Source organism: Chanodichthys erythropterus, chromosome 16, assembly GCF_024489055.1.
Source record: "Chanodichthys erythropterus isolate Z2021 chromosome 16, ASM2448905v1, whole genome shotgun sequence".
In the NCBI taxonomy this organism is placed as follows: Eukaryota; Metazoa; Chordata; class Actinopteri; order Cypriniformes; family Xenocyprididae; genus Chanodichthys; species Chanodichthys erythropterus.
The window spans coordinates 36526130-36549993 of NC_090236.1; the positions used below are offsets into that span (position 1 = coordinate 36526130).

Here is a 23864-nt window from a genome sequence, read left to right on the forward strand (position 1 = left end):
GATGCCTGAAAGTAGGCAAAACCGGCTCTTCTGATAAAATGGATTTAGGGTACAGAACGTGCTATATATGGAGAATAATGCACAGCACTTAGTTCATTTTTTTTAAAAATGGCGTTTATCGGTTTTTGCAAATGAACTCTTCAAATGCAGAAACACAAGGATGAGTGGTTTAACTGACTAAAACAGTGCTGCATTCACCCAAAACTGAAAATGATCCCATGATTTACTCACCCTCAAGCCATCCTAGATGTATATGACTGTCTTCTTTCAGACGAACACAATTGGAGATACATTTAAAAATATCCTGACTCTTCCAAGCTTTATAATGGGAGTGAATCAGGGGTGAGATTTTTGCATCCGTCCATTATAAAAGTAATCCATATGACTCCAGGGGGTTAATAAAGGCCTTCTGAAGCTAAGGCTTATATAATATCCATATTTAAAACTTTATTAAATATAATAATTCTCTTTGGTAACACTTTACTTGAAGGGGTGTGCATAAGACTGACATGACACCTTCATAATTATGACATGACACGTGTCATGAATATGAAGGAGGTTTTATGAATGTTTATGACAACTGTCATTAAGTGTCATTTGCTCAATTAAGTCATTTTTAATGCAAAGATGACATTGTTTGAGATGTCCGAGTTATGACAACCTGACATAAACCAACACATCATAACCTGTCCGTGTGTTTGTCATGACAACTTGACATTATTTAGCTTTATGGGTTAACATTATATTAAACGGTCATGTGGTTGGTTTTGACATTGGCTGTCATGAGGCCATTATAATAGTGTCATAAATATGTATCTTGATCTCAGCTACAGTGGTACAAATTGAACTTGTCATTAAAATGTCATTAAGTGACAATTCTCTGACAAATAATTTTATAACAGTCATGAATATTTTTCATTTCATTTTTTTTTTTAAAGTTTCCTCCAGCAGAAAGTCCGATAATAAACCATTTAACTTCTTAAAAAACACTTTATTTTAGGGTCTTTTAACTAGTTGCATATTACTATTAGCATGCATATTACTAGAATATTGACTATTTATTAATAATTATTAAGCACATATTAATGCCTTATTATGCATGACCTTATTCTAGATTCTTAATCCTCCCCAATATCTCTATCCGAGCTCTATACCACGCTCTATCCGAGCAGCCGAGTCTCTAGCCATTTTCAAAAAAATGCTAAAGACGTATCTTTTTCGTCAGCACTTGACCCAGTAGTAGTAGCACTTACCTTGACTAATATTCTTCTCCTATCTGTGTATTTATTTATTTAAAAAAAAAAAAAAAAAAAAAAAAAAAAAATCGCTATGAGCACTTTACTGACATAACTGTGACTTCACTCAGCACTTACATACTGTTGTTCTCATGTTGATTTAATTGATTCTACTACTCTCATTTGTAAGTCGCTTTGGATAAAAGCGTCTGCTAAATGACTAAATGCAATATCTAAACCTAACAATTAACTATATTTAGAAGCAGTAAATTAGGAGTTTATTGACAGAAAAGTCATAGTTAATAGTTTATATATGTGTTTCCTATACTGAAGTGCTACCAAAATAATGTAATGTTAATGTTAAAAACCAAAGTAGTTTATGTTTGATAATTACTCTGCCATGTTTATGACAGGTTATGATGTATTGGTTTATGTCAAGTTGTCATAACACAGACATCACAAACAATGTCATCTTTGCATTAAAAATGACTTAATTGAGTGAATGACACTTAATGACAGTTGTCATAAAACCTCCTTCATATTCATGACACGTGTCATGTCATGATTATGAAGGTGTCATGTCAGTAGGGCTGTCCCCCTAATAGTCGACTAACCGTTAGTCAACTTGAAGAGGCTTGGTCGACTAAGACTTTATTAATTGGTTAGTCGCAGAAAAAAAAATCTCCACAGGAAGTGGCGAGGTCACGCAGTCCTAGAGGCACAGACTATTAACTGCAGGAAATCCAAACATTCACCTATCATTTATCGACCTCAAATATGGCTTATTACTTGAAACATGTAAGTCGCAACTTTAGTCCATTCTCTTTAATGTTTGCCTATAGATAAATGTGCGCAATTATTTGTTTGTGTGGAGGGCGTGTTTACTGCATGACATGGAGGCGCCGGTGTGATCTCTGCACTTAACTTAAAATACTCCGTCATTTTTGGTCATAGATAAGAGTAATGCAAAATGTAAAGGGTCTACTTTTATTTCTGTTAACTCACATTAACAGCAAAACGTTGTGCTTTTGTAAAACAATGAAAGCAATCAGGATGCGTTTTCTGATCTCTGTCTCGGTGAACTTGAGCTCGTAACAAGCATGAACCGAAACTCATCGTATAGGCTGCTTTCCTCACAGACACAAGAAATATATCTATAGCTTGGAATGTCTACTTTTAAACGAGCCAATTCAAATGGAAAATAAATATTCTCAGATTATGTAATCCATATGAAACTTGCATATAGGCGCGTCCACTGCTGCGGAGATGAGAGATGAGTCAGCATTGTTGTCTTAATCTCTGCAGCCGAAAACACAGAAAACATTATCAATAAATTATTAAAATGTTTAGACAGTCACCTTGCTGTTTTTTCACGACACATTCATAATCATTACGTTTGCCGGTGCACTATGGCAAGCTTTATGCATGTGTTTAAGCACTGATTAGGCTATGTATACATAAGATTAAAGGCTCATTATTATGATTTATGGCTTATTAATATAAATGCGCGATTAGTCGACTAATGGCTTAAATGAACGACTACTGGTCGACTAGAAAGATCTTTAGTTGAGGGCAGCCCTACATTTCAGTCTTATGCACACCCCTTCAAGTAAAGTGTTACCTTGTCTTCCGGCAGACAGCTGTATGCATCAATTTACGGCCTCACACATGACGGATTGATGAATGCGAAATCTCAGAGGATAAAGCAAAACAAAACAAAACACCGATCATGAATTAGAAGTCTAAAACGAGAAATATCAGAGGATTTCGATACAAGAGAAGAGGAGCTTGAGTTTGTTGCCCTTCCATGCTTGTTTGAACCGTAAGAGGCGTAACCTCTTAGCTAAGCTTACGATACTCCAACATCCTGCGTCATACATCGCTTCACGGGTTACTCGTGACACAAGTCGACGTGTGCAGTATGTGTATGGTCGTTTTCCGGAAGCTAGTTATTTTAGTTTATAAAGTTTTGCTTCACTTCAGAAGGCCTTTATTAACCCTCTGGAGTCATATGGATTACTTTTATGATGGATGGATGTACTTTTTTGGGCTTCAAAATAAGGAGCGCTAGTCACTGCCGTTATAAAGCTTGGAAGAGCCAGGATATTTTTTTAAAAAAAATCTAGGATGGCTTGAGGGTGAGTAAATCATGAGAATTTTCATTTTTGGGTGAACTGTCCCTTTAAGTAACACGATACACAGTGTACAAAGAAGTGTTAGAATATGAGGTTAAAAAAATAAATAAAATAAAAATTTGAGTAAAAATATCCTTTAAACAAAGAAAATGTAAACATTTTAATAACCAGAAACACTGTCCAATCCTATAACAGAAAGAAGCTGTCTGTGAGGCGAGACAGAATAAAGAAGTGTCACCTGGACGGAGTTGGTGAGGACTGTTGGATCTCACGGCTCTTAAACTGCCTCCTTCCTTTCCTGCAACTTTGATGGGAAGTAATTGAGACACCTCTATGCCAGCTAAAAGTGAGACAAGATGTTCAAGTTGAATTAAAATCACCTAAAACGTACTGATACCTCTTTACCACAGCCCAGAAACTGATGTGATGGAGGTCATACCTGCGCTGTTGGTGCGCTGATGGGAGTTCTTGTGCTTGCTGTGCTTCTCCTTGCCTTTCGGTTGGACGGCCAGCTTGGTGGGGATCTTCTGTTGGACAGAGCTGGCTTTGTGGGATTGGTTGGTGGTACTAATGAGGTGTAAGGGGACTTCTGCTTTAACAGGAAGGTTGATGATGCTCTCCCTGCGTGGTGGTACCAGAGGAGGCCTCTCTTCAAAGCCGGGAGTAACCACATTCAATATGGGGTAGGGTGGAGGTAACTAGAGAGGAAGGCACATTCATGCATGTCACTTTTTCTGACTTACAATGGCACATATATTCAAAAACTTCAAAAAATAGTATTGGCCAGAAAAACTGCTTAGTCTGAAATGCATGCATTGTTATGTGCACTAATGACCAACACTTATGAAGGGACGGCGCCAACTCCTGCAAAGACCTCAGAAGATGCAACATGCACATTCCCAAATTTCTATATATCCTAATTATTGTTGATGCATTTCATTTTTCCAGGAGCTCATTGCTTCTACCTTAAAATTAAATGCTAACAGTGTTTGTAAATTAATTGCACAAATTATTACATTATTTGCTAACTGCATTCTTCTAATATTGTAACTTTGAAACGATATGTATGTATAAATGTGAATTGAATTGAATCTCTGACATTTTTTTTTAAATACAATATAATTATTGCCCTAACCTGTATCTGTTCATTCTCCAAGGGAAAGGTTGCAGTGTTGGGTACGTTCTCATTCTTCTCATACTTCTTATACTTCTTCTGCAGCTGCTCCACCTTTTCTTTCTCCTTCTCCAAAGCACGCATAGTGTCTCGGAGCCGCTCCAGATTCTCCTGGTACTCCATTCTGCCCTTGGCCAGTTCCTGTTTATCTTCCGCAAGCTTTTCTTCCAGTTTGCTGCATTCCAGTTCTCTCTCACTCAGCTCCTTCTCCCTGATCTCTGCCTGCACCCTCTGCCTTTCTCTTTCCTGCTCCCACTGCACCTGCTCCTGTCGGTGCTGATTCCGGAGCCGCTGGAAGTTCACCAGCTCCTCACGCTGCTTTTCCAGGTTCCGATGCTTTTCCTTCTCCAGGAGAGAGTTGCCCCGGGGGCGGGACATCAGCTCCTCAATAGTGGCACGCTGCAACTCGATGTGGCTCTCTTGCTGCTGGACGACAGACTAAGGAAGGAAAGGAATGAATCAAAGATTAATTTGTGCCGATCTGGATTTACACAGATGAATCTTCTATTTAAAAATATCATATGCAACTGTTAATGAATAATTGGATAATTATGAGTGAACTGCACATTTAGAGTTTGGATTACCTGAAGGCTGTAAAGTTTCTGAGACAATCTATTTGCAATGTCATAAAGCTGTGAAGATAAAAACAGATTATGATCAATAATAGTTACACATGTTTAAAGTAAGTGAACTACACAATTGAATATTAGGATATTACACACTATATTTGCTTCTGTTAGGTATGTGCACACATTGTCATAATAAAGATGCAAACTTAATCCTAATCCTGACAGTATGAAAATATGAAAGAAGTGGTTTATTTCATATCATGTAACATAAAAACTTAATATAATAATACTTGATGTGAAAAGTAAATAATTGCACAAAAAAAGAAAAAACATTATTCAACTTTATGTAATTGCCTTTTCCGGAAAAGAAAAACAGGTTTCCTAGGGCTAATCAATGTAAATATTGTAAATAAAAAAAATTTAATGTCATTTACTATATTATTATTGATGCATAACGGCCATTTTTGCATAAATGTGCTCATAGATTTGATTAGAATTAGGGATGCACCAAAACTGAAAATTCTGGATGCACTTGGCTGAGAACTGAAACTGGTTTTTAAAAATGATTTATTTATTATTTTAAATTATCTTTTTTGTATAATTGTATTAATGTTAGACTTAATGAAATTTGGTAATTTTAATGATACTGAATTTAAAGGGGATCTATAATGCCCCTTTCACAAGATAAATGAAGTAATATAAGTCTCTGGTGTCTCCAGAATGTGTCTGTGAAGTTTCAGCTCAAAATACTCCACAGATCATTTATTATAGCTTGTCAAATTTGCCCCTATTTGGGTGTGAGCAAAAACACGCCGTTTTTGTGTGTGTCCCTTTAAATGCAAATGAGCTGCTGCTCCCGGGCCACTTTCCAGAAGAAGGCGGAGCTTTAACAGCTCAACAACAACAAAGCTGGAGAATCTCACGCAGCCAAAATGAGGATTGTCAGTAACGGTGTTCAGCCTTACATTGTTCAAACCGGAGTCGACACTGATGGAGAGACTCAGGAAGAAGTTACAACTTTTAGAATGAAACTGGACGTTTCTGAATGGTTGGTGGATAAATTTATGTAGTTGCTGTGGAGTTGATTCAACTCATCCACTAGCATGTGCCGTCATGTTCATCTTTTGTGCAAATCCAGCGTTGAATTGACCCTCGTTTGTGAAGCAGCCCGGCGTAAAATGACGGCATGACAACAACACTCTACTACAAAAACTCTTCCTCTTCTCTAAAGCAGCCCAACATGGCCCCGCCCCCTTTGTTGTGTTGTGCAGCACATGAGTGGAGCTTTCATATGGGCCGTGAGCAACCGTGAGCTGTGAGCATGTGCACACTGAGATAATACTGCATACACATATGGTGCTCGCAGACTTCTCTCTTTGGAAATGAATGACTTTCAGTCATTTCAGTCATTTATCAGAGAGAGTGTATAGGCTGAAGCTTTCAATCATCAGAAGTTGAGTAAAAGTGGTTTCTTTACTCCAAACACACACAGAATATTAAATCTCACCTCTGCTTTAGGGAAGAAGACTGACAGAAATGCACTCCAGCTCTGTGGAGTTATCTCCTCATCTGCCTAATGGGTCAAAAGCAAGAACATACATTGGTTTATATCAGTACCACTCCAAAAAATAACAAGTGTGATACTGTAGAGTAGCTCACCGACAGCTCCAGGTCCTCATTCGAATAACTCTCAATACCACCTACAAACAAGAAGTCCATCAGTCATTGGCAATGAATATGTAAATAGTACAATAATGTCATGAAATGAAGTAGATATTTTACAGAAAGCTTCTCTTACTTCCAGGTAGCATGCAGGTTTCACTCTCAAAGCCTCTGAAAGCATCAGGTCTCTTGGGAAGTGGCACCAGATCCATCCCTTCACCAGGAGGAGGAGTTTGGCTGTACTCACATGTTACCAACAAGTTTTGTAAATTCTCCACTGAAGAAAGATTGAAAAATAGATTGCAATCCATCATGCTGTACAACAGCCCCTAAGTGGGCTTATCACATTTATAAAGTAAAATAAAAAGGTAACAGAAGCCTACACCCTATTCTACAGAGCTGTATTTATATATATATGATAAGATGTCAATCCTGAATTCCCCTTCCTGCTGTGCAGTGTCTCACCATCTTTCAGGGCTCCAGCGAGGAGTTGCTCTCCCTGCAGGGGCTCCGATACATTCCCACGCAGCAGATGGCGCTCACTTGGAGAGATGTCAGTAACACCTGTCACATAGGCTGTAATGCTGGTGAATAACTTCAGCTTTTCTGTAAGGTTCTGCTCTATCATGGCATCATGTATGTAAAGCCTCCCTATTTGGAAAACACCATTGTACAAGAAAAGCCAATATGTTAAATGTGACAGGAAGAAAGAATGAAATCACAGATTGTGATACAGAAATGTGCATGTTACTTTGAAAGTCCTGGATCTTCTCAGAGAGCTCTTCTGGCTCCTCTTCCTCATCTTCTGGACAGCTGAAACATAATCAGATTAATAATGTTAGAAAGAAATCACAGAAAAATTAAGATATATTACTTGAAATTGACTATTCTGAACTATTTTTAACAAATCTCAAGCGGAAAAAAATAAAATGTCTATACATCCGGTTTAATGGACCACTATAATGGCTATGATGGCGCTTTTCCACGACTCGGCTTGCTTTAATTTGGCTTGGTTTGCTTTTCCACTGCAGTTTAGTACCGTTTCAAAGTGGGTGGGATTATAGACTTATCATTATAGTTCTACAAATTTAAGGTTGATATCTCAAAAATTGAGTTTCCAGTAAATTTTGTTTGGGCGCAGTACCAAACTTTTCCACTGGATACCATACAGACTCCATTGGTGACCACATAAGGACTTTTCCATTTCCATAAACCTATGGTTTGGTTTGAGTGACCTAAACCATTTATTTCCATAATGTTCATACAATTTGGTTTGAACTCAACCTTTAACAAACACATAAAAGACATGCAAAAAGAACTTTTCCATTTTTATTCCCATTTCAAAATAAATGTCTGAATGAGTCAGAAAATATAGTTACGAATTAATAAATTACTGTTCCCCATTTTGTCTTGAAAATCAGAAAACTACAATTTGTAAGCTTTTAAATGATATATAAGTTTGTCAATATTATTTTAGGTTTATACTAAGATATTATTGTTTTAAAAGGGTTATTTCACCTCAAAATTAAAATAATGTCAATTATTACTCACCCTCATGTCGTTCTACACCCGTAAGACCTTTGTTCATCTTCAGAACACAAATTAAGATATTTTTGATAAAATCCGATGGCTCAGTGAGGCCTCCATTGTCAGAAAGATAATTAACACTTTCAATGCCCAGAACGGCACTCAAAACATATCCAAACAGTTCATGTGACTACAGTGGTTCAACCTTAAATGTTATGAAGTGACGAGAACACTTTTTGTGCACCAAAAAAAACTAAATAACGACTTTACAACACTATCTAGTGATTGCCAATTTCAAAACATTGCTTTTAATCTTGTTTCGATTCAGTGATTCGGATATCTGCTGAAATCATGTGACTTTGGTGCTTTGAATCACTGATTCGAAACAAAATATTGTGTTTTTAGAGTAGTGTTTTCAATTCGCCCATCACTAGATATTGGTGAAAAGTCATTATTTTGTATTTTTGCCGCACAAAATTTCTTGTCGCTTTATAACATTAAGGTTGAACCACTGCAGTCACATGAACTGTTTTAAATATGTCTTTAGTAGCTTTCTGGATCTTGAGAAGTTCGGTGACATTGTTGTCTATGCAGGCCTCACTGAGCAATCAGATTTCATCAAAAATATCTTAATTTGTGTTCTGAAGATGAATGAAGGTCTCACGGGTGTGGAACGACATGAGGGTGAGTAATTAATTCACCCTCATTATTTTCATTTTTGGGTGAACTAACCTTTTAAGTTTATAATGGCAAACGTCCCGCTAGAGGGACGGTGACAGTTAAGGGGTTAAAGTGAGCCGTAGCAAGCTGTACTATGCAGTGGAAAAGCACCATAAGTAAGCCATTCATAGGCTCTTTCTCTGCAAATTGCCATTTTTAACCAAACCAGAAACATTTTTTCCACTTTTACCGCTCTTCATATTTATCTCATAATCACCCTCAAGAATAACGAGTAGTGAATAATTAACTCTTTTTTTCAGTGCAATAATACAGTTCAAAAGTTTATGGTCAGTAAGATTTTTAATTTAAAGCAATTAATTATTTTATTCAGCAAGGACTCGATCAAACTGATCAAAAGTGACAATAAAGTAATTTATAATTGTATAAAAGAATTCTACTTTAAATAAATTCTTTGGAGCTTCCTATTCAAAGAATCCTGAAATAAAAAAAAAATGTATCAGTTTCCCAAAAAATATTAAGCAGCACAATTGTTTTCATCATTAAATAATAATAATAATAATAAGAAGAAATGTTTCTTGGAAGCAATGTTATGGTAATTTCACAATATTACTGTTTTTACAGTATATTTGAACAAATAAATGCAGCCTTGGTGAGAATAAGAGACTCATTTTAAAAATATTACAACAATTACTATTATTATTAACAAACTTTTGAATTAAAAAAAAAAAAGTTTATGAAACCTACAGTTCCACAGCCTTCCAGATTTTGTCTCTCCATGTGTTGCGCTCCTCTCCGGAGGAGGTGTGAAACTCATACATCTCTGGAGTGTCCGAGGAGGCGGAGATCAGAAACATGGTCTTCTCGTTATGAGCCGCTTCACGCACAATGAGCTTCAGCAGTGAAATCACTGCAGGCTTACCGTCCTACAGGTGAAAAGAACATCCTGGCATTTAATGATAACGGCAACTGTATACTATACATAAAGAAAATGCAAATGATTACATTCTGCTCACCAGAGAGGCAAAGGTAAGTCTCTGATCCTTCTCCAGTAACAGCAGCAAAACATCTGACAACAGCAAGACTAGGACATCTAAAGGCATATGAGAGAACCACTGTAGTCACATGAACTGTTTTAATGATGTCTTTACTACTTTTCTGGACCTCAAAAGGTGCATTGACATTGGTGCCTATGTGTGCTTCAGAAACCCTCTTTTGATTTCATCAAAAATACCTTAATTTGTGTTCCCAAGATGAACAAAGGTCTCAGGGGTTTGGGACAACATGAAGGTGAGTAATTAGTTCATTTTCAGGTGAAATAACCCTTTAATAGATGTGTCACTGGTACAATGATCACCTTTGCTTTTGTTAGAAGTTAGCCTCCAGTTGAGCATGCCCTCATGAAGCAGCCTCCTCTTGCGCATGTCCTCTCTGCAAAACACTCGCCCGTGGGTCATCTTGACCTGGGACTTGGGCTCCAGCTTACTGCTCAAGTCCTTTAGCCTTGCCGCTTTCTCAAAGTCGTCCACGTGAGTATTCACTTGTGATATGGTGTCTTTCAGCAAGTCCAGACCTCGTACTAAGCTCTTGTGCTCCTCTGAGTCAACTGTCAAAAGGATGAAAAATAAAGCAAATCATACAACCTCAATGAAGGAGAATTATGGACATGCTTGTACATATTGTGTGTCTGATTAGACACAGCATCCATTATAAATGTGCTCAATTTAAACTGTGTTTCTGCAAACACGGTTTAATCTGCCATGCAAAAGTGATAAAGTGAAAAGCTTAACTTTGATATTCTTGCAATTAAAGGCTTAGTTCAACCAAAAATGAAAATTTTGTCATTACTCACCCTCATGTCGTTCCACACTTGTAAGGCCTTCGTTCATCTTCTGAAAACAAATTAAGATATTTTTGATGAAATCTGATGGCTCAGTGAGGCCTCTATTGAGAGCAAAGCCACCGAACCTCTCAAGATCCATAAAGGTACTAAAAACATATTTAAAACAGTTCATGTGATTACAGTGGTTCAACCTTAATATTATAAAGTGACGAGAATATTTTTGTGCACCAAAAAAACAAAATAATGACTTTATTCAACAATATCTAGTGATGGGCGATTTCAAAACACTGCTTCATGAAGCTTTACGAATCTTTAGTTTCGAATCAGTGGTTCGGAGCGTGTATCAAACTGCCAAAGTCACGCCCCCCAGTGGTGAACCATTGAAATTTTGAAACATTTATGATATAACGAAACCTTGTTTACTGAAATCACATGACTTTGGCAGTTTGATACACGTTCCAAACCACTGATTCGAAACTAAAGATTCATAAAGCTTCATGAAGCAGGGTTTTGAAATCGCCCATCACTAGATATTGTTGAATAAAGTCGTTATTTGTTTTTTTGGCACACAAAAAGTATTCTCATCGCTTCATAAAATTAATGTTGAACCACTGTAGTCACATGAACAGTTTTAAATACGTCTTTAGTAGCTTTCTGGGCATCTGAAAGTGTTAATTATCTTGCTGGCAATGGAGGCCTCACTGAGCCATTGGAGTTCATCAAAAATATCTTAATTTGTGTTCTGAAGATAAAGGTCTTACAGGTGTGGAACGACATGAGGGTGAGTAATTAATGACAGAATATTCATTTTTGGGTGAACTAACCCTTTAAGTACATGCATCCTGCACTTTTTACATTATAAAAACAACACAGCTATACTTTTTTATCTGTAATAGAGCCAAACTACAACTAAACTATACAATTATTTAAGCATTCATATAAAAAACCTACCTTCAGTGTATTTAATGACACGTTCAAACAGAACTGGATATTTTGTGATGCGCTGCGTTATAAGGAGAATAATCTCTGGGATTCCTAATCTCCGTATAATGGACAACTGACATATTTTCTGAGGACAGAAAAGTGTGTTGTGATCAGATCAAATGATTCACTTTTTTAAATAAAAGAATATAATAAAACTATTTCAAGTCCTTTTAAAACTTGACTCGTATTAAAGGTTTTACTCGTATTAAAGCCTGGAACTTCTTGTTTTGCATCATGTCTTTGTAGAAGTTGACTGCATCGGTGTGGTGACTGCAGAACACTCCATAGCAGTACTGCAGTCTGTCTCTAATTTCACCTGAGAACTACAACACAAACAAACATGCAGATCAGAGAGCACCAAAGATTTTCATAACTATGCTAGAAGTTAATAGAGAAATATTCGGGATATTTACAAATGTTTAAACTCTGTTAAGACGACAAAATATGAACACTGGTTCATTTAAAGTCGTCTTACACTCACAATATGCTGCATTTATTTGATAAATTTATATATATATTAAATAAAAACACTAACTTGTGAAATATTACAATTTAAAATAACTGTTTTCTATTTTTTATATTTTAACGGTAGTAAAGAACTAAATTCACTTTTCTTGGCCAATTGCTATAAAATGACTTAACTCATGTCTAAGTGATTTTAGTGGGTGTATGAAGTGTCTTAGCAAAGTAGTTCATCACATTAACTAAATGTCAAAAAAAAAGAAAAAAAAAAAAGATATATATATATATATTATATAAACAATCAATCAATCTTTGGCTTAATCATAAAAAGATGGCAATCTCGATTAAAACACCCATGCAACCTTTATTAATGACAACAATTCGCCTTTATCTATTAAATCTTTGACAAAATCAGACCAGAACATTTAAATGTGTGTTCTTGCTGCTGCACTGAGCCGGAGAGAGAGCGGTTGACCCACACAGTAGTTATTTCTCTGTTACAAAAATACAAATGATCACAGAAGTACTGAGATAAAAGTTTAAATTTAGCATTTAAACACTGATGTCTACAATAGCGATCAAAATAGAGCAAACCAACTTTTGAAACTAACTTGTTGCTTCAAATAAAAGTTGTATCAATTACATCTTATGTCAGTAATTGCCGACAAGTGACTGTTAAAAATGTATTTGTCATTGAATCATTCATTCAAAAGATTTGTTCAAAAACACTGATTCATCCAGTAAAGAAACAAGTTGAATTCATTCAAAACCCTTTTTTAAATGATTCAAATTAATTAAACATTTTTCCAGCAATTACCATTTTGTCAGAACCTCTAGTAAATTACATGTTATTTTGTTTAGTTTTACATTCAGAATCATGATCTCTATTTGAAACCAAAAAATCTCATTTTATCCAGAATTGTGCAGCTCTAGCATGATACATTTAAAACAAATGCCACCTGGTTTTATACTTTGTTATACATTAAATACGTCTTGAATAGCCAAATACTTTTTGGGGCAACCTAATTTAACGATGAAACAATAAATCCATTCATTTCAGGAAGCACCTGCTGCTTATCTCAGCTCTGGGGAATGCAGATCATATGAAGGACACTAGCTATAACTGACAGTTCGGTGATCCACAGCATGCAGCTAGAGAAACTTGTCGTATAGCTAACTATTAATCCTCAAGCCTAAACTTTAAGACATATGCAGTGTCTGTCAGGGCATCTATGCACATCCTATAGCAGATATATGATAAAGATACCTGTGCGATAAGGATGTCTCCAATACTGTGGATGCAGTAATTCTGGGTACTGCCTGCCTCCATGGAGTCGACTCTTCGCTGTTTAAGGCGGTCAAGGAAAAGCTGGTGCACCTGCAGCAGGTTTTCCACCTGTGGAAAGAGTCTTTCCAGTCGCATCTCATCCATTTGCAGGTTCTCACGCAGTTCTCGCACGTATACACCCAAAACCAGCTTAAGCGTCCGCACGTGATTTATTTCTGTCTGAATCAGCTCTGTTATAAAAACAATAACAGCTCAAATCAAATTTCTACAACAACAAAACAACACAAAAAAAACTAAACAAAACAAGTGATCACACCCCTTACCATGTATTACGTCCTGTCTTTTAATGGCCTCTTTGGAATAGTTTTTTAAATACTCCTGGTCAACAGCTAAACTCCAGGTGGGAGCCTCAAAATCCCGAGCATCTGCTTCCAGATCTTCACGCAGTGCATTATAACGCCCATCTGTGTAGAAAAGGAGTAAATATACTCTTCCTTAACGTCAACAAACAAGACCTGTGATGTCGACATGTTTACATGGCTACAGTAACTAAAAAGGTTAAATAGCCAACCGTCAATATTGATGGGATCAGCATTTGAGTCTTCTGCCACGGGCTTGGCTCTCACATAATCAGTTTCTTCCATCTTACCTTCTGGGGGAAAAAAACAACAACAACAAGCAGAAAACAATCAAGAAACACAGTTAGACACTCAGTTTTGTCTGAAAAAAGTATTAAAGATGAAGCAAGTCATTTTTGTGCCACAAAATGCAATCATAAAAAATAAACAGGTTTCAAACAGGCTTCTTAGGCCCTGTCCACACGAACACAGGTATTTTCAAAACCGCAGCTTTTTCTATGCGGATTGTCCATTCGTCCACATGCAAACGCAGTATCCAGTCACTAAAACTCCTGCCAGGGTGAAGATTTTTAGTAGTGATGCACCGATATGAAAATTTTGTCCGATACCGATAACTCTTTATATTTGAAAGCCGATAACCGATATATTGGCCGATAAATCTAAATTCAAATTTTTACATAATTTTTGAGAGCCTGATTACAAAAACGAAAGTCTCGCCATTAATGTCAGCCTGTATGTCAGATTTGTGCTGCACATTTGCACTTAACAGTATTTTTCTTTTTGATTTCAATCATATTTCAAGCAATTCAAAACCATCATGGTGAACAGTGCGCATCTTAAGTGTCTCAGCTGAAGGAAATATTTCATTATTTATCGGCTTTAAAATATATCTGCCAAATTTTCTTATCGATAACATTAAAAAATGAACACGTATCGGCCGATACTGATATTGCAGGCGATATATTGTGCATCCCTAATTTTTAGAAACTCTGGATGCAGTGTTGTCGTATAGACGTTGAAACTGCAGATTTTGGCTTGTGACGTCGGAAACGTTCTTCTTCCAGACTTCTGATTCGCCAACAGCGCTTCATAGTGTGTTTTTGCATTTTCATGTGGATGCGATTTTTTTTAAAACAAAGGAGGAAAAACACTAGGCCTTAAACATGACATTGACCAGGTTGATCAGCAGGATTCAACTGTTCAAAAGTTTTTTTTGTGTGTATATTTATGAAAAATGTCTCTTATTCTCACCAAGGCTGCATTTATTTATTAATTAATTGGTTTAATTTGTAGCTGAGTCGTGAAACGCAAACACTTAAACAAATCCTCAAATATTCCAATTATACTTCCCTTTCTAACTGATAAATCATATATATTTAATTATAATTAAATTATATACACAGTTAGAGCGGGAATAAAGTTTTCTTTGGTTGTGCTCTGTAACAAGAAAAGTACTTTTGTAGCAGCTGTTACACTTCCTGTCCAGAATGCCAGAGCACTGACCTGTGGCTGTAGTGATAACCAGTGGAGGTCAAAGGCTGGAGGATGCAGGTTTATCTGCGCCGTGAGAGGGTCATGTCTGCCTGGTCAGTCACGGAGCAGATACAACCAAACGCAGGATGAATAGTCTCTGTCGGACCTGAGCATAGAAGCAGAAAGTTAGCTTTGGAATCTGTTATTTAAATGGATATTCTGAATCAAATACAAATTTAGATGCATCATCATAGTTTTCCTGGAATCCTTACAGATACAATGTGAAGTTACTGGGCTTCCAGGAATTCCAAGAATGTGTACATGACATGATTCACTCTGGCTACACTTCTGATGAACTGTTTTGGTTTGACTCCAGCACACGCTGCGGTGGAGGACTGATCAAGGACAGTCATGAACTGATAAGATGATAAATGACAAACTGACAATGTAATAAAATGTAGTGTAAGTTGCTTTAGGTAAAAGTGCAAATGCAAAGCATCAAGACAGAGACTACTAAAACAAGAGACGGGGAAAACAGGATAATGAAACAAATCTGTTTCTTCTCTTGGTTTGTCACATTCCTAAGCTCTTGTCAAAGATTAAAGAGCAGAAGATACATGACTTTACAGTAAACAGGCTTGATTTGTAGTTTTTTACTGGGGCAAAACATTTTTTTCTGAGACATGTAATGTTTTTTTTTCCAGTTTCCGGTGTGTATGACTGTGAAGCACAAAATGTCCATTTTTTACTGGGTTATTAATGTTTTAATTAAATATTATTAATAATAAAGAGGGTGTCTAATTATTTGAATTCATAACAATAATTTAATAATTTAACATAAAAAAAAAACAAAAACATATTTTGAATCCACATTTTGAAGCAAAAATAAAATGCATCCATAAAAAAAGTAATCCATACGGCTCCAGGGGTTTAATAAAGCCCTTCTGAAGTTAAGCGATACGTTAGAAAAATATCCATATTTAAAACTTAACTAACAATAATAACTAGCTTCCGACAGATGGCAGTACACCTTGATTTGTGGTAGAAGAGAAACTTCTGACGTATGATGTGATGTCGAATGCGAAAGTGCACAAAATGGAGCAAAACAAAACACTGGTCACGAATTAGAAGTCTAAGCTTACGATACTCCTGCATCCTTCATCATACATCGCGTCAGAGGATTACTTGTTCTTATTTTCTTTATTTTTATTTGACAGTTGTCCTATTTTGCCTGAACATAGCACATACCGAAACCGTGACCCTAAAACCATGATAAAAACCAAACCGTGAGTAATTTGAGTCATTGCACCCCTATAATATATACAAAGCAGTGCTTCCCACAGGTTTGAAATATACTTGCGGTGGTAGCCGGGCGAAAAATCCTCCTATTACCCACGGCACAAAAATGGTCTACTACATGTGACAAACAAACAATGTGTGATTTTTAACAGTATTTTTATTTATTGAAATTAATTTTAATTACATAGCATACTATTACATTTAATTACATACTAATATTATGCATTATTATGCATTGCAAAATTACAGCATTTAAATGGTTTACATTTTCCTATGTTCTCCTTGCTGTCATTTAGTGTCTCTCTCAGTGAATGGGACACAGATTTTACTAGTAAAATTTATAAAATGAATAATATATATGTCAAATAATGTTCTTAGTCTTTTCTTTCTGTGGGGGAGACAACAATAATTTACTATGAATTAAATGGAAATCAAATTAAATACAACTTATAGTGTAACCAAAATACCAGTAATGCCCAAAAGAAAAAGATAAAACTTAGCGTGTGATTTTTTATTATAAACAAGCCCTACAGGTACTCTTATTTTGAAATGTCTGTACTATTGCAGGCTGATCCTTCTGATCCTTCAGAATCTGCGCTTTTCATTGATTGAGAATCACTTTGAAGCAGTGTGAAGCTCTGTTGCACGAGCTTGTAGAACCTATGTGTAGAACGCGCAACAGCGCCCCCTTGTGACTTTGCAAAATGCGGCGCCCGTGGGAATGTTAGCGGGAGTAAACAGTTCTGACGCACACATAACGAGCAGGTACGAAACGATTAGTTAATCGATTGCGGATGGTTTCATTATCTTGCGCGGATATAAAAGTATAAGAGGATAAAAATAATAAAAGCAAAAATGCGTCTCCGAATATACTTGGGCGGCCGTTATTATACGTGGGCGGCCCGCCCAAGTAAAGTCTATGGGTCTCATTCATGAAACATTCGTAAATATACGAGTAAATATGTGAGTGATTTGCGCGTAAAGAGACCTTCCCGAAAACTGTTCTCCTGATTCACAAATACTTCGTAAACGTCAGAAGTGATAGTGAAATGTGTGTGTGTGTGTGTTAATGAATTCCAATCAGTCGTAAATGGGACGCTCATTCTCAATTACCATAAATCCCGCCCATTAAGTCCGACTGAAACTATATATGGGCATCATATTATGACACCAAACGAAGGATTTTGGCCATTTGGGGCCATTAGTTTGCCCAGCCCTATTGAAATCAATTAATTATTTGATTAAAGTGCTCCGTTTGCAGATGCTATTACTGGCTCTCACAATAAAAGTAAGAAAAAACGTACGTAATTACTATATATAATATTTTTTCAAAATGCTGTGTAAATATGTACCTTATTAAGGTGAATTAAAATGCAGCCTTATTAATAAGCAAAACGTTCGGATGTTAAACGCACTATTTACGCGTGGCTGGGAGCAGGTGTAGATTTCTTTTGTACCAACTAACATTTGGAAAATACGAACATTTTAATGAATCCGAAAATTTACGCCAGAACCACTTTACACACAATTTACACAAAAATTAATTCTGCTCATGTTTCATGAATGAGACCCTATGTGTGGGAAGCACTGCAAAGAATATCGGCCAAAATATATCAATATCTGACTTTTTTTTTTTTTTACTTTATAATATCGGTATCAGCCCCCAAAAACTACTATAACTCCGAAAGAAAGAAGAAAGTCATATACACCTCGGATGGCTTAAGGGTGAGTAAAGCTTGGGCTAATTTTCACTTTAAAGTGAACTAATCCTTTAAATAGAACAGAAAATCTGAACCAGATCTAAAACTACAGACTTTCACTATATAAAGGGGATAAAAAAAAGATACATTCTTCAAATAACTTCGTGTTCCACAGAATAAACTAAAGTCAGTCATACAGGTTTGGATTGACTTGAAAGGTTAAATGATGGAAGAATTTACAATTTTATGTGAACTACCTTATAATTTTAGTTGTCAATCATCATATTAAGTTGTGACAGGAGACACTCTTTTTAAAAAAATCACCCCAAATTTATGAATTTGAAATGGCTAGAGTTGTACAGCACTCATCTGTTACAATGGCAAACTGCTCAAGAAAGGCAGGATACACCTTATGAGCACTCTAACAATGCCTAATAGCACTCAAACAATGTGTGTGCTGCTATTCAAACAGTACATTCATTCATAAAGACTAGCATGTGCAAAGTGCATGAAGGCGAAATAAAAGACAGGCAAACAAGAAGAGCGAACCTGCCCACAAACACATGACTGGTGCTCCATTAAGAGGAGGAGGAGGATACTGACTAGGATGCACTTTTCATACCCACATTCAGCTGCACCTTGATGAATGGCGGTTAAATGCACTTCAAATTCCCGGGAGACCAAGAAAGATCATTACATGAGCTGAGTCGCACTTAAATGATACTCAGACCTCATTGCAGTTTCCCGCAGGTGTTTTCACTAATGCACTATTGTAGCTGATTGACAGCTTCTGCTGCAGGCTGCTCCTCCCCTGAATCATCCACTGGATGGAGATGAATATAACCAAATGAAACGAGGCTAAGGTTTACACTTATCTGTCAAACAAGAAAAGCAGGCTTCTCCAGTCTGCAGATGAAAAAACAAACGCCCTCCTTCCTTTACAAAGAGCATAAGACACACGAAATTTGACACTTCCACCATCTTGGTTTATTTTATAAACGGAAAACGACATTCTGAAGTAAAACCCTAATCGAGGGAAGGCACTGGCTGCATTAATATTAACTGGCTCGCTCTTGTTTTCATGGTGTGATAATAGATTCAGCAGCTGCAAAATGTGAGAATTTCTTGTTTACACATGCTGTAACTGATTTACCAGTTCTGTCACTGTGTGAAAAATGCCTGGCTATGACCATGAAGCCAACCTCCCCCTCTCACACATCAACAGGCCAGATAAAATACAGAAAGCCTCCCTGTTTCTCACTAAAAACAGATAAGCTACAGATTACACATGACCTTAAAAGATGCTGACCTTTACTGCAAGTCTAAGACAAGATTTTGTGAGATTCTAGTTTGCCTCGGCTGAATTTGGTGGGTAAAGGGACTGACTGACCGAGTAGCAGAAAGTTATTGAGTATGAGTTTATTTTGAAACAAGTACCTATTTATAGGTTAAAGGACTTAATTTCTAATTTATTCCTTTTAATTGTCAACTAGACACCAGTACTTAAAGGGTTAGTTCACCCAAAAATGAAAATTATGTAATTAATTACTCACCCTCATGTAGTTTCACACCCACAAGACCTTCGTTCATCTTCAGAACACAAATTAAGATATTTTTTATGAAATCCGATGGCTCAGTGAGGCCTCCATTGACAGCAAGATAATTAACACTTTCATTGCCCAGAAAGCTTCTAAAGACGTATTTAAAACAGTTAATGTGACTGCAGTGGTTCAACCTTAATGTTATGAAGTGACGAAAATACTTTTTGTGCGCCAAAAAAACCAAAAGAACGACTTTATTTAACAATATCTAGCGATGGCCGATTTCAAAACACTGCTTCATGAAGCTTTACGAATCTGTTGTTTCGAATCAGTGGTTTGGAGCATGAATCAAACTGCCAAAGTGTCAATAATAAAAACTAGAGACACTTAAAAAAAATAAATAAAATAAAATAAAATAAACCCAGAATATATTATATATATTTACACACACTAATTTAGAATATTAATAAAAAACTAAAAAAAACATATTGATGTACTAATATATATATATATATATATTATATATATATATATATATATATATATATATATATACACACAAACACACACATTATATATATATATATACACATACACACACATTATATATATATATATACACATACACACACATTATATATATATATATATATATATATGTATATATAGAGAGAGAGAGTACATCAAAGGTTACTAAAATAACTAACTCAGAATGACTACTTTATAATTAATTCAAATGTCTCCATCAGTTTACAAAAAGTGATTTTTTTTATACATAGAAAGCACATTAAATGCAATTAAATCGTCTCTTTTAAGGTTTCAAATAAGTTTTGGTAGAATAAAATGCCAAAATGTGGGTGAAAATGTTCCATTTATATTTATGTAAAATTGAAAAATACTTATTCTGACCTGTATGTATTAAAACATATAAAAGAATATGTGAGCATACTAAATTTTAATGTATTTTAAATGAGCAAAACAAATCTTGCTGACAAATGGAAAAAACCTAGGATAGTGGCAAAGTTTAAAAATGTAAAATTACAAGTAATTAGGCTAGTATCTAATATGGCATAAATATATTTTTTGTTATAAATATTCCTGACAAGATTGTTACACTGAATGACAATTTAGTGGGCGTCTTCTGTAAATCATGGTAAAAATGTATATTATTTAATTTTTGCTCAGAAAAAAAAAACTAATTAAACAGAACTCATTCTAATCTGATGCATTGAAAAAAACAACAACAACAATTCAAAGCTGTATTACACTTATTGTTTTGATGCTTGAAAACCCTATATTGACTACCAGGAAAATCTAAATATTGACTAGAAGTAACTAATTGAATGGTTTCAAGTATCTAAAGTACTAAATGTACAAGTAATTTGAATAGGTTCCAGGAACAAACTGAATACATACTAGTCGGAAATGAAAAGTTGACTTCAGAACCAAAGATTCCCATGGAAAAAAATGGCATAAATTTGTCATTTGTTGATGTTGCATTAACAAACAGCTAACGTGTCACAACCCTGACACAGTATTGCAAAATAATTATTACCAGGAGGTAATGAATAAAGGACTAGTGAATAATAGAACTGATGTGTTATTAGTGAAACTAATTCTAGTCACTACTGGATTAAGTACAAGTATCTAGATGACTGATTATCTTAAAAACACAAATTCCCAGGACCACAAACTCAGCTTTTCCACAGATCTGACACTGGTGAAACTTGTGTCATGAGTAAATGAGGCATTAATCAATCAAGAGAGACAGAATTCAAGGAATGTGAGTTAATGGTCCAACAGATAGAGAAACCATCCTTCATTGTCATCATGACACCAGAGGACAAGTATAAACACAGCAATCAACCGATCAGAAAACATGTAGTTTCCATTGGCCACATCTACTCGCCACAATAAGCGTGTCATTGTCTGATGTAAAGAAATAAAAAGAAAAAGTTGTGGTTATTTGAGCAAAGACGCCATTATTAATCCTAAAGTGAAATCACAGCGAAACTCGTCCTGCCGCTGATAAACGTCACACTCCTCTCAAGAACAGCCGCGACGACGAATGAATGATAGGGCACGAAAAACTCTCAAAGTAGCACTTAAAAGACGTCGTATATCTCTAAACAAGGTCGAAAAGATGATTTAGTAACGAGAATACAAGTTCTGTAAACAATAAAACACAACGCCAATGAAATAACACGAGGCCTCGATGACAAACTTTAAACACAAAGAGGCTCGCGCAAACTTCAGCTACAAAAGTTTCTACTTACCGTTTTTTAAAGAAACATCACATCATTTCTTAGTTTCGTTTTTTCTAGACAGTTTCTTTTCTTTCCTATATTGTCTTTTTTTTTTCGACACAGTATCTTTTCTTAAGCATCCGCCTCACCGGTAACAACAAGTGCAGAGAAGTACACACGCGCACACGCACGGGAACGATGCTGGAGCGCGCGCGCGTGCACGCACACTTCAGCGCTGCTTTCCTTGAGGCATGATGGGAAGTTCGGGAACAGCAGCACACCTCCTTTCCTTCACACCAATGTTATTGTATTGTATTATAACTGAAATACTATTATAGTGTTTATTAACATTTTTGAACTTATTTTATTCATTTTAGTTTTAAAGGTTTAGTAGTTTTGTTGTGTGTTTAATTTAGTTTTATTCGCTTTTTTAATGTCTACAGCTTTTATTTATTTTAGTTTAGGTTATTTTAGTACAGTTCACTTTCAAATAAACTTTTCCTGATAATTTACTCACCCCCATGTCATCCAAGATGTTCATGTCTTTCTTTCTTCAGTCGAAAAGAAATGAAGGTTTTTGATGAAAACATTCCAGGATTGTTCTCCTTATAATGGACTTCAATGGACTCCAAACGGTTGAAGGTCAAAATTGCAGTTTCAGTGCAGCTTTAAAGGGCTTTAAATGATACCAGACGAGGAATAAGAGTCTTATCTAGTGAAACCATCGGCCATTTTGGAAAAAAAGTAAATGTATATGCTTTATATGATCGAATTGCACGTGCTTCCGCTTTCTGTATTCTTCAAAAAGCTTACGCCGTATGTCCTACGACTTCCCTATTTTACTTACGGAAAAAAACTAAACTGGCGCTGCGTTCGTTCCGTAAGTTGAATAGGGAAGGCGTAGGACATACAGCATAAGCTTTTTGTAGAATACGGAAAGCGGAAGTATGTTCAAGCCGTTAATTTGTGTTTATAAATCATGTACAGTTGTATTTTTTTCGAAAGTGACCTATCGTTTCACTAGATAAGACCCTTTTTCCTCCTCTGTTATCCTTTAAAGCCCTTTGAAGCTCGAATCATGATTCGGATCACGTATCAAACCGCCAAACTGCTGAAATCACGCTCTGAACCGCTGATTCGATAAGCTGATTCATTATGCTCCGAAGCTTCCTGAATCAGTGTTTTGAAATCAGCCATCATTAAATAAGTCATTATTTTGTTTTGTTTTTTTGGTGCACCAAAAATATTCTTTGTCGCTTTATAATATTAATATTGAACCACTGTACTCACATGAACTGATTTAAATGTGTTTTTAGTACATTAATGGATCTTGAGAGAGGAAATGTCATTGCTCCCTATGCAGGCCTCACAGAGCCATTGGATTTCAACAAAAATATCTTAATTTGCGTTCCGAAGATTAACGAAGGTGAGTAAAAAAAGACTTTTCATTTTTGGGTGAACTAACCCTTTAACATTGACGTGATCAAATTATTAGTTACAGATCAGGATGCTGGTGTTCAGTAGTGATTTCCCCTGTTGCTCATTTATAATTGGTCGAACCGATATTGCTACAATATCTTGATTTTCTTTGTTTTCTTCACACATCACGTCTCATATTTCATCTAATGCATAAGTGAGGTCAAGTAGGTCAAGAAAGGTCAAGAAAAACTCAAATATTAGGTAAAAGAG

General features: G+C 36.0%; 1 protein-coding gene across 3 annotated transcripts in view; it reads right to left on the minus strand.

Annotated features, from left to right (window-relative positions):
* Positions 1-22387, minus strand: part of arhgef18a (rho/rac guanine nucleotide exchange factor (GEF) 18a) — a 24261-nt gene extending 1874 nt beyond the window's left edge. The window contains exons 1-20 of one of the 3 annotated variants that reach the window (XM_067363024.1): positions 22206-22386; positions 15662-15805; positions 15420-15555; positions 14129-14209; positions 13881-14021; positions 13537-13787; positions 12008-12130; positions 11775-11892; positions 10338-10586; positions 9997-10073; positions 9728-9906; positions 7527-7588; positions 7241-7426; positions 6912-7052; positions 6773-6813; positions 6621-6686; positions 5129-5176; positions 4506-4982; positions 3810-4068; positions 3609-3710 (exon numbers count right to left, since the gene is read on the minus strand). In XM_067363024.1, coding sequence (XP_067219125.1) covers positions 3609-3710; positions 3810-4068; positions 4506-4982; positions 5129-5176; positions 6621-6686; positions 6773-6813; positions 6912-7052; positions 7241-7426; positions 7527-7588; positions 9728-9906; positions 9997-10073; positions 10338-10586; positions 11775-11892; positions 12008-12130; positions 13537-13787; positions 13881-14021; positions 14129-14201 — 2593 coding nt within the window. In that variant the 5' untranslated portion in view covers positions 14202-14209; positions 15420-15555; positions 15662-15805; positions 22206-22386. Of the gene's footprint in view, positions 1-3608; positions 3711-3809; positions 4069-4505; positions 4983-5128; positions 5177-6620; positions 6687-6772; positions 6814-6911; positions 7053-7240; positions 7427-7526; positions 7589-9727; positions 9907-9996; positions 10074-10337; positions 10587-11774; positions 11893-12007; positions 12131-13536; positions 13788-13880; positions 14022-14128; positions 14210-15419; positions 15556-15661; positions 15806-22205 lie in introns of all 3 variants that reach the window. The other 2 variants (XM_067363025.1, XM_067363023.1) reach the window with 2 other exon arrangements.
* Positions 22388-23864: the final 1477 nt, after the last annotated feature.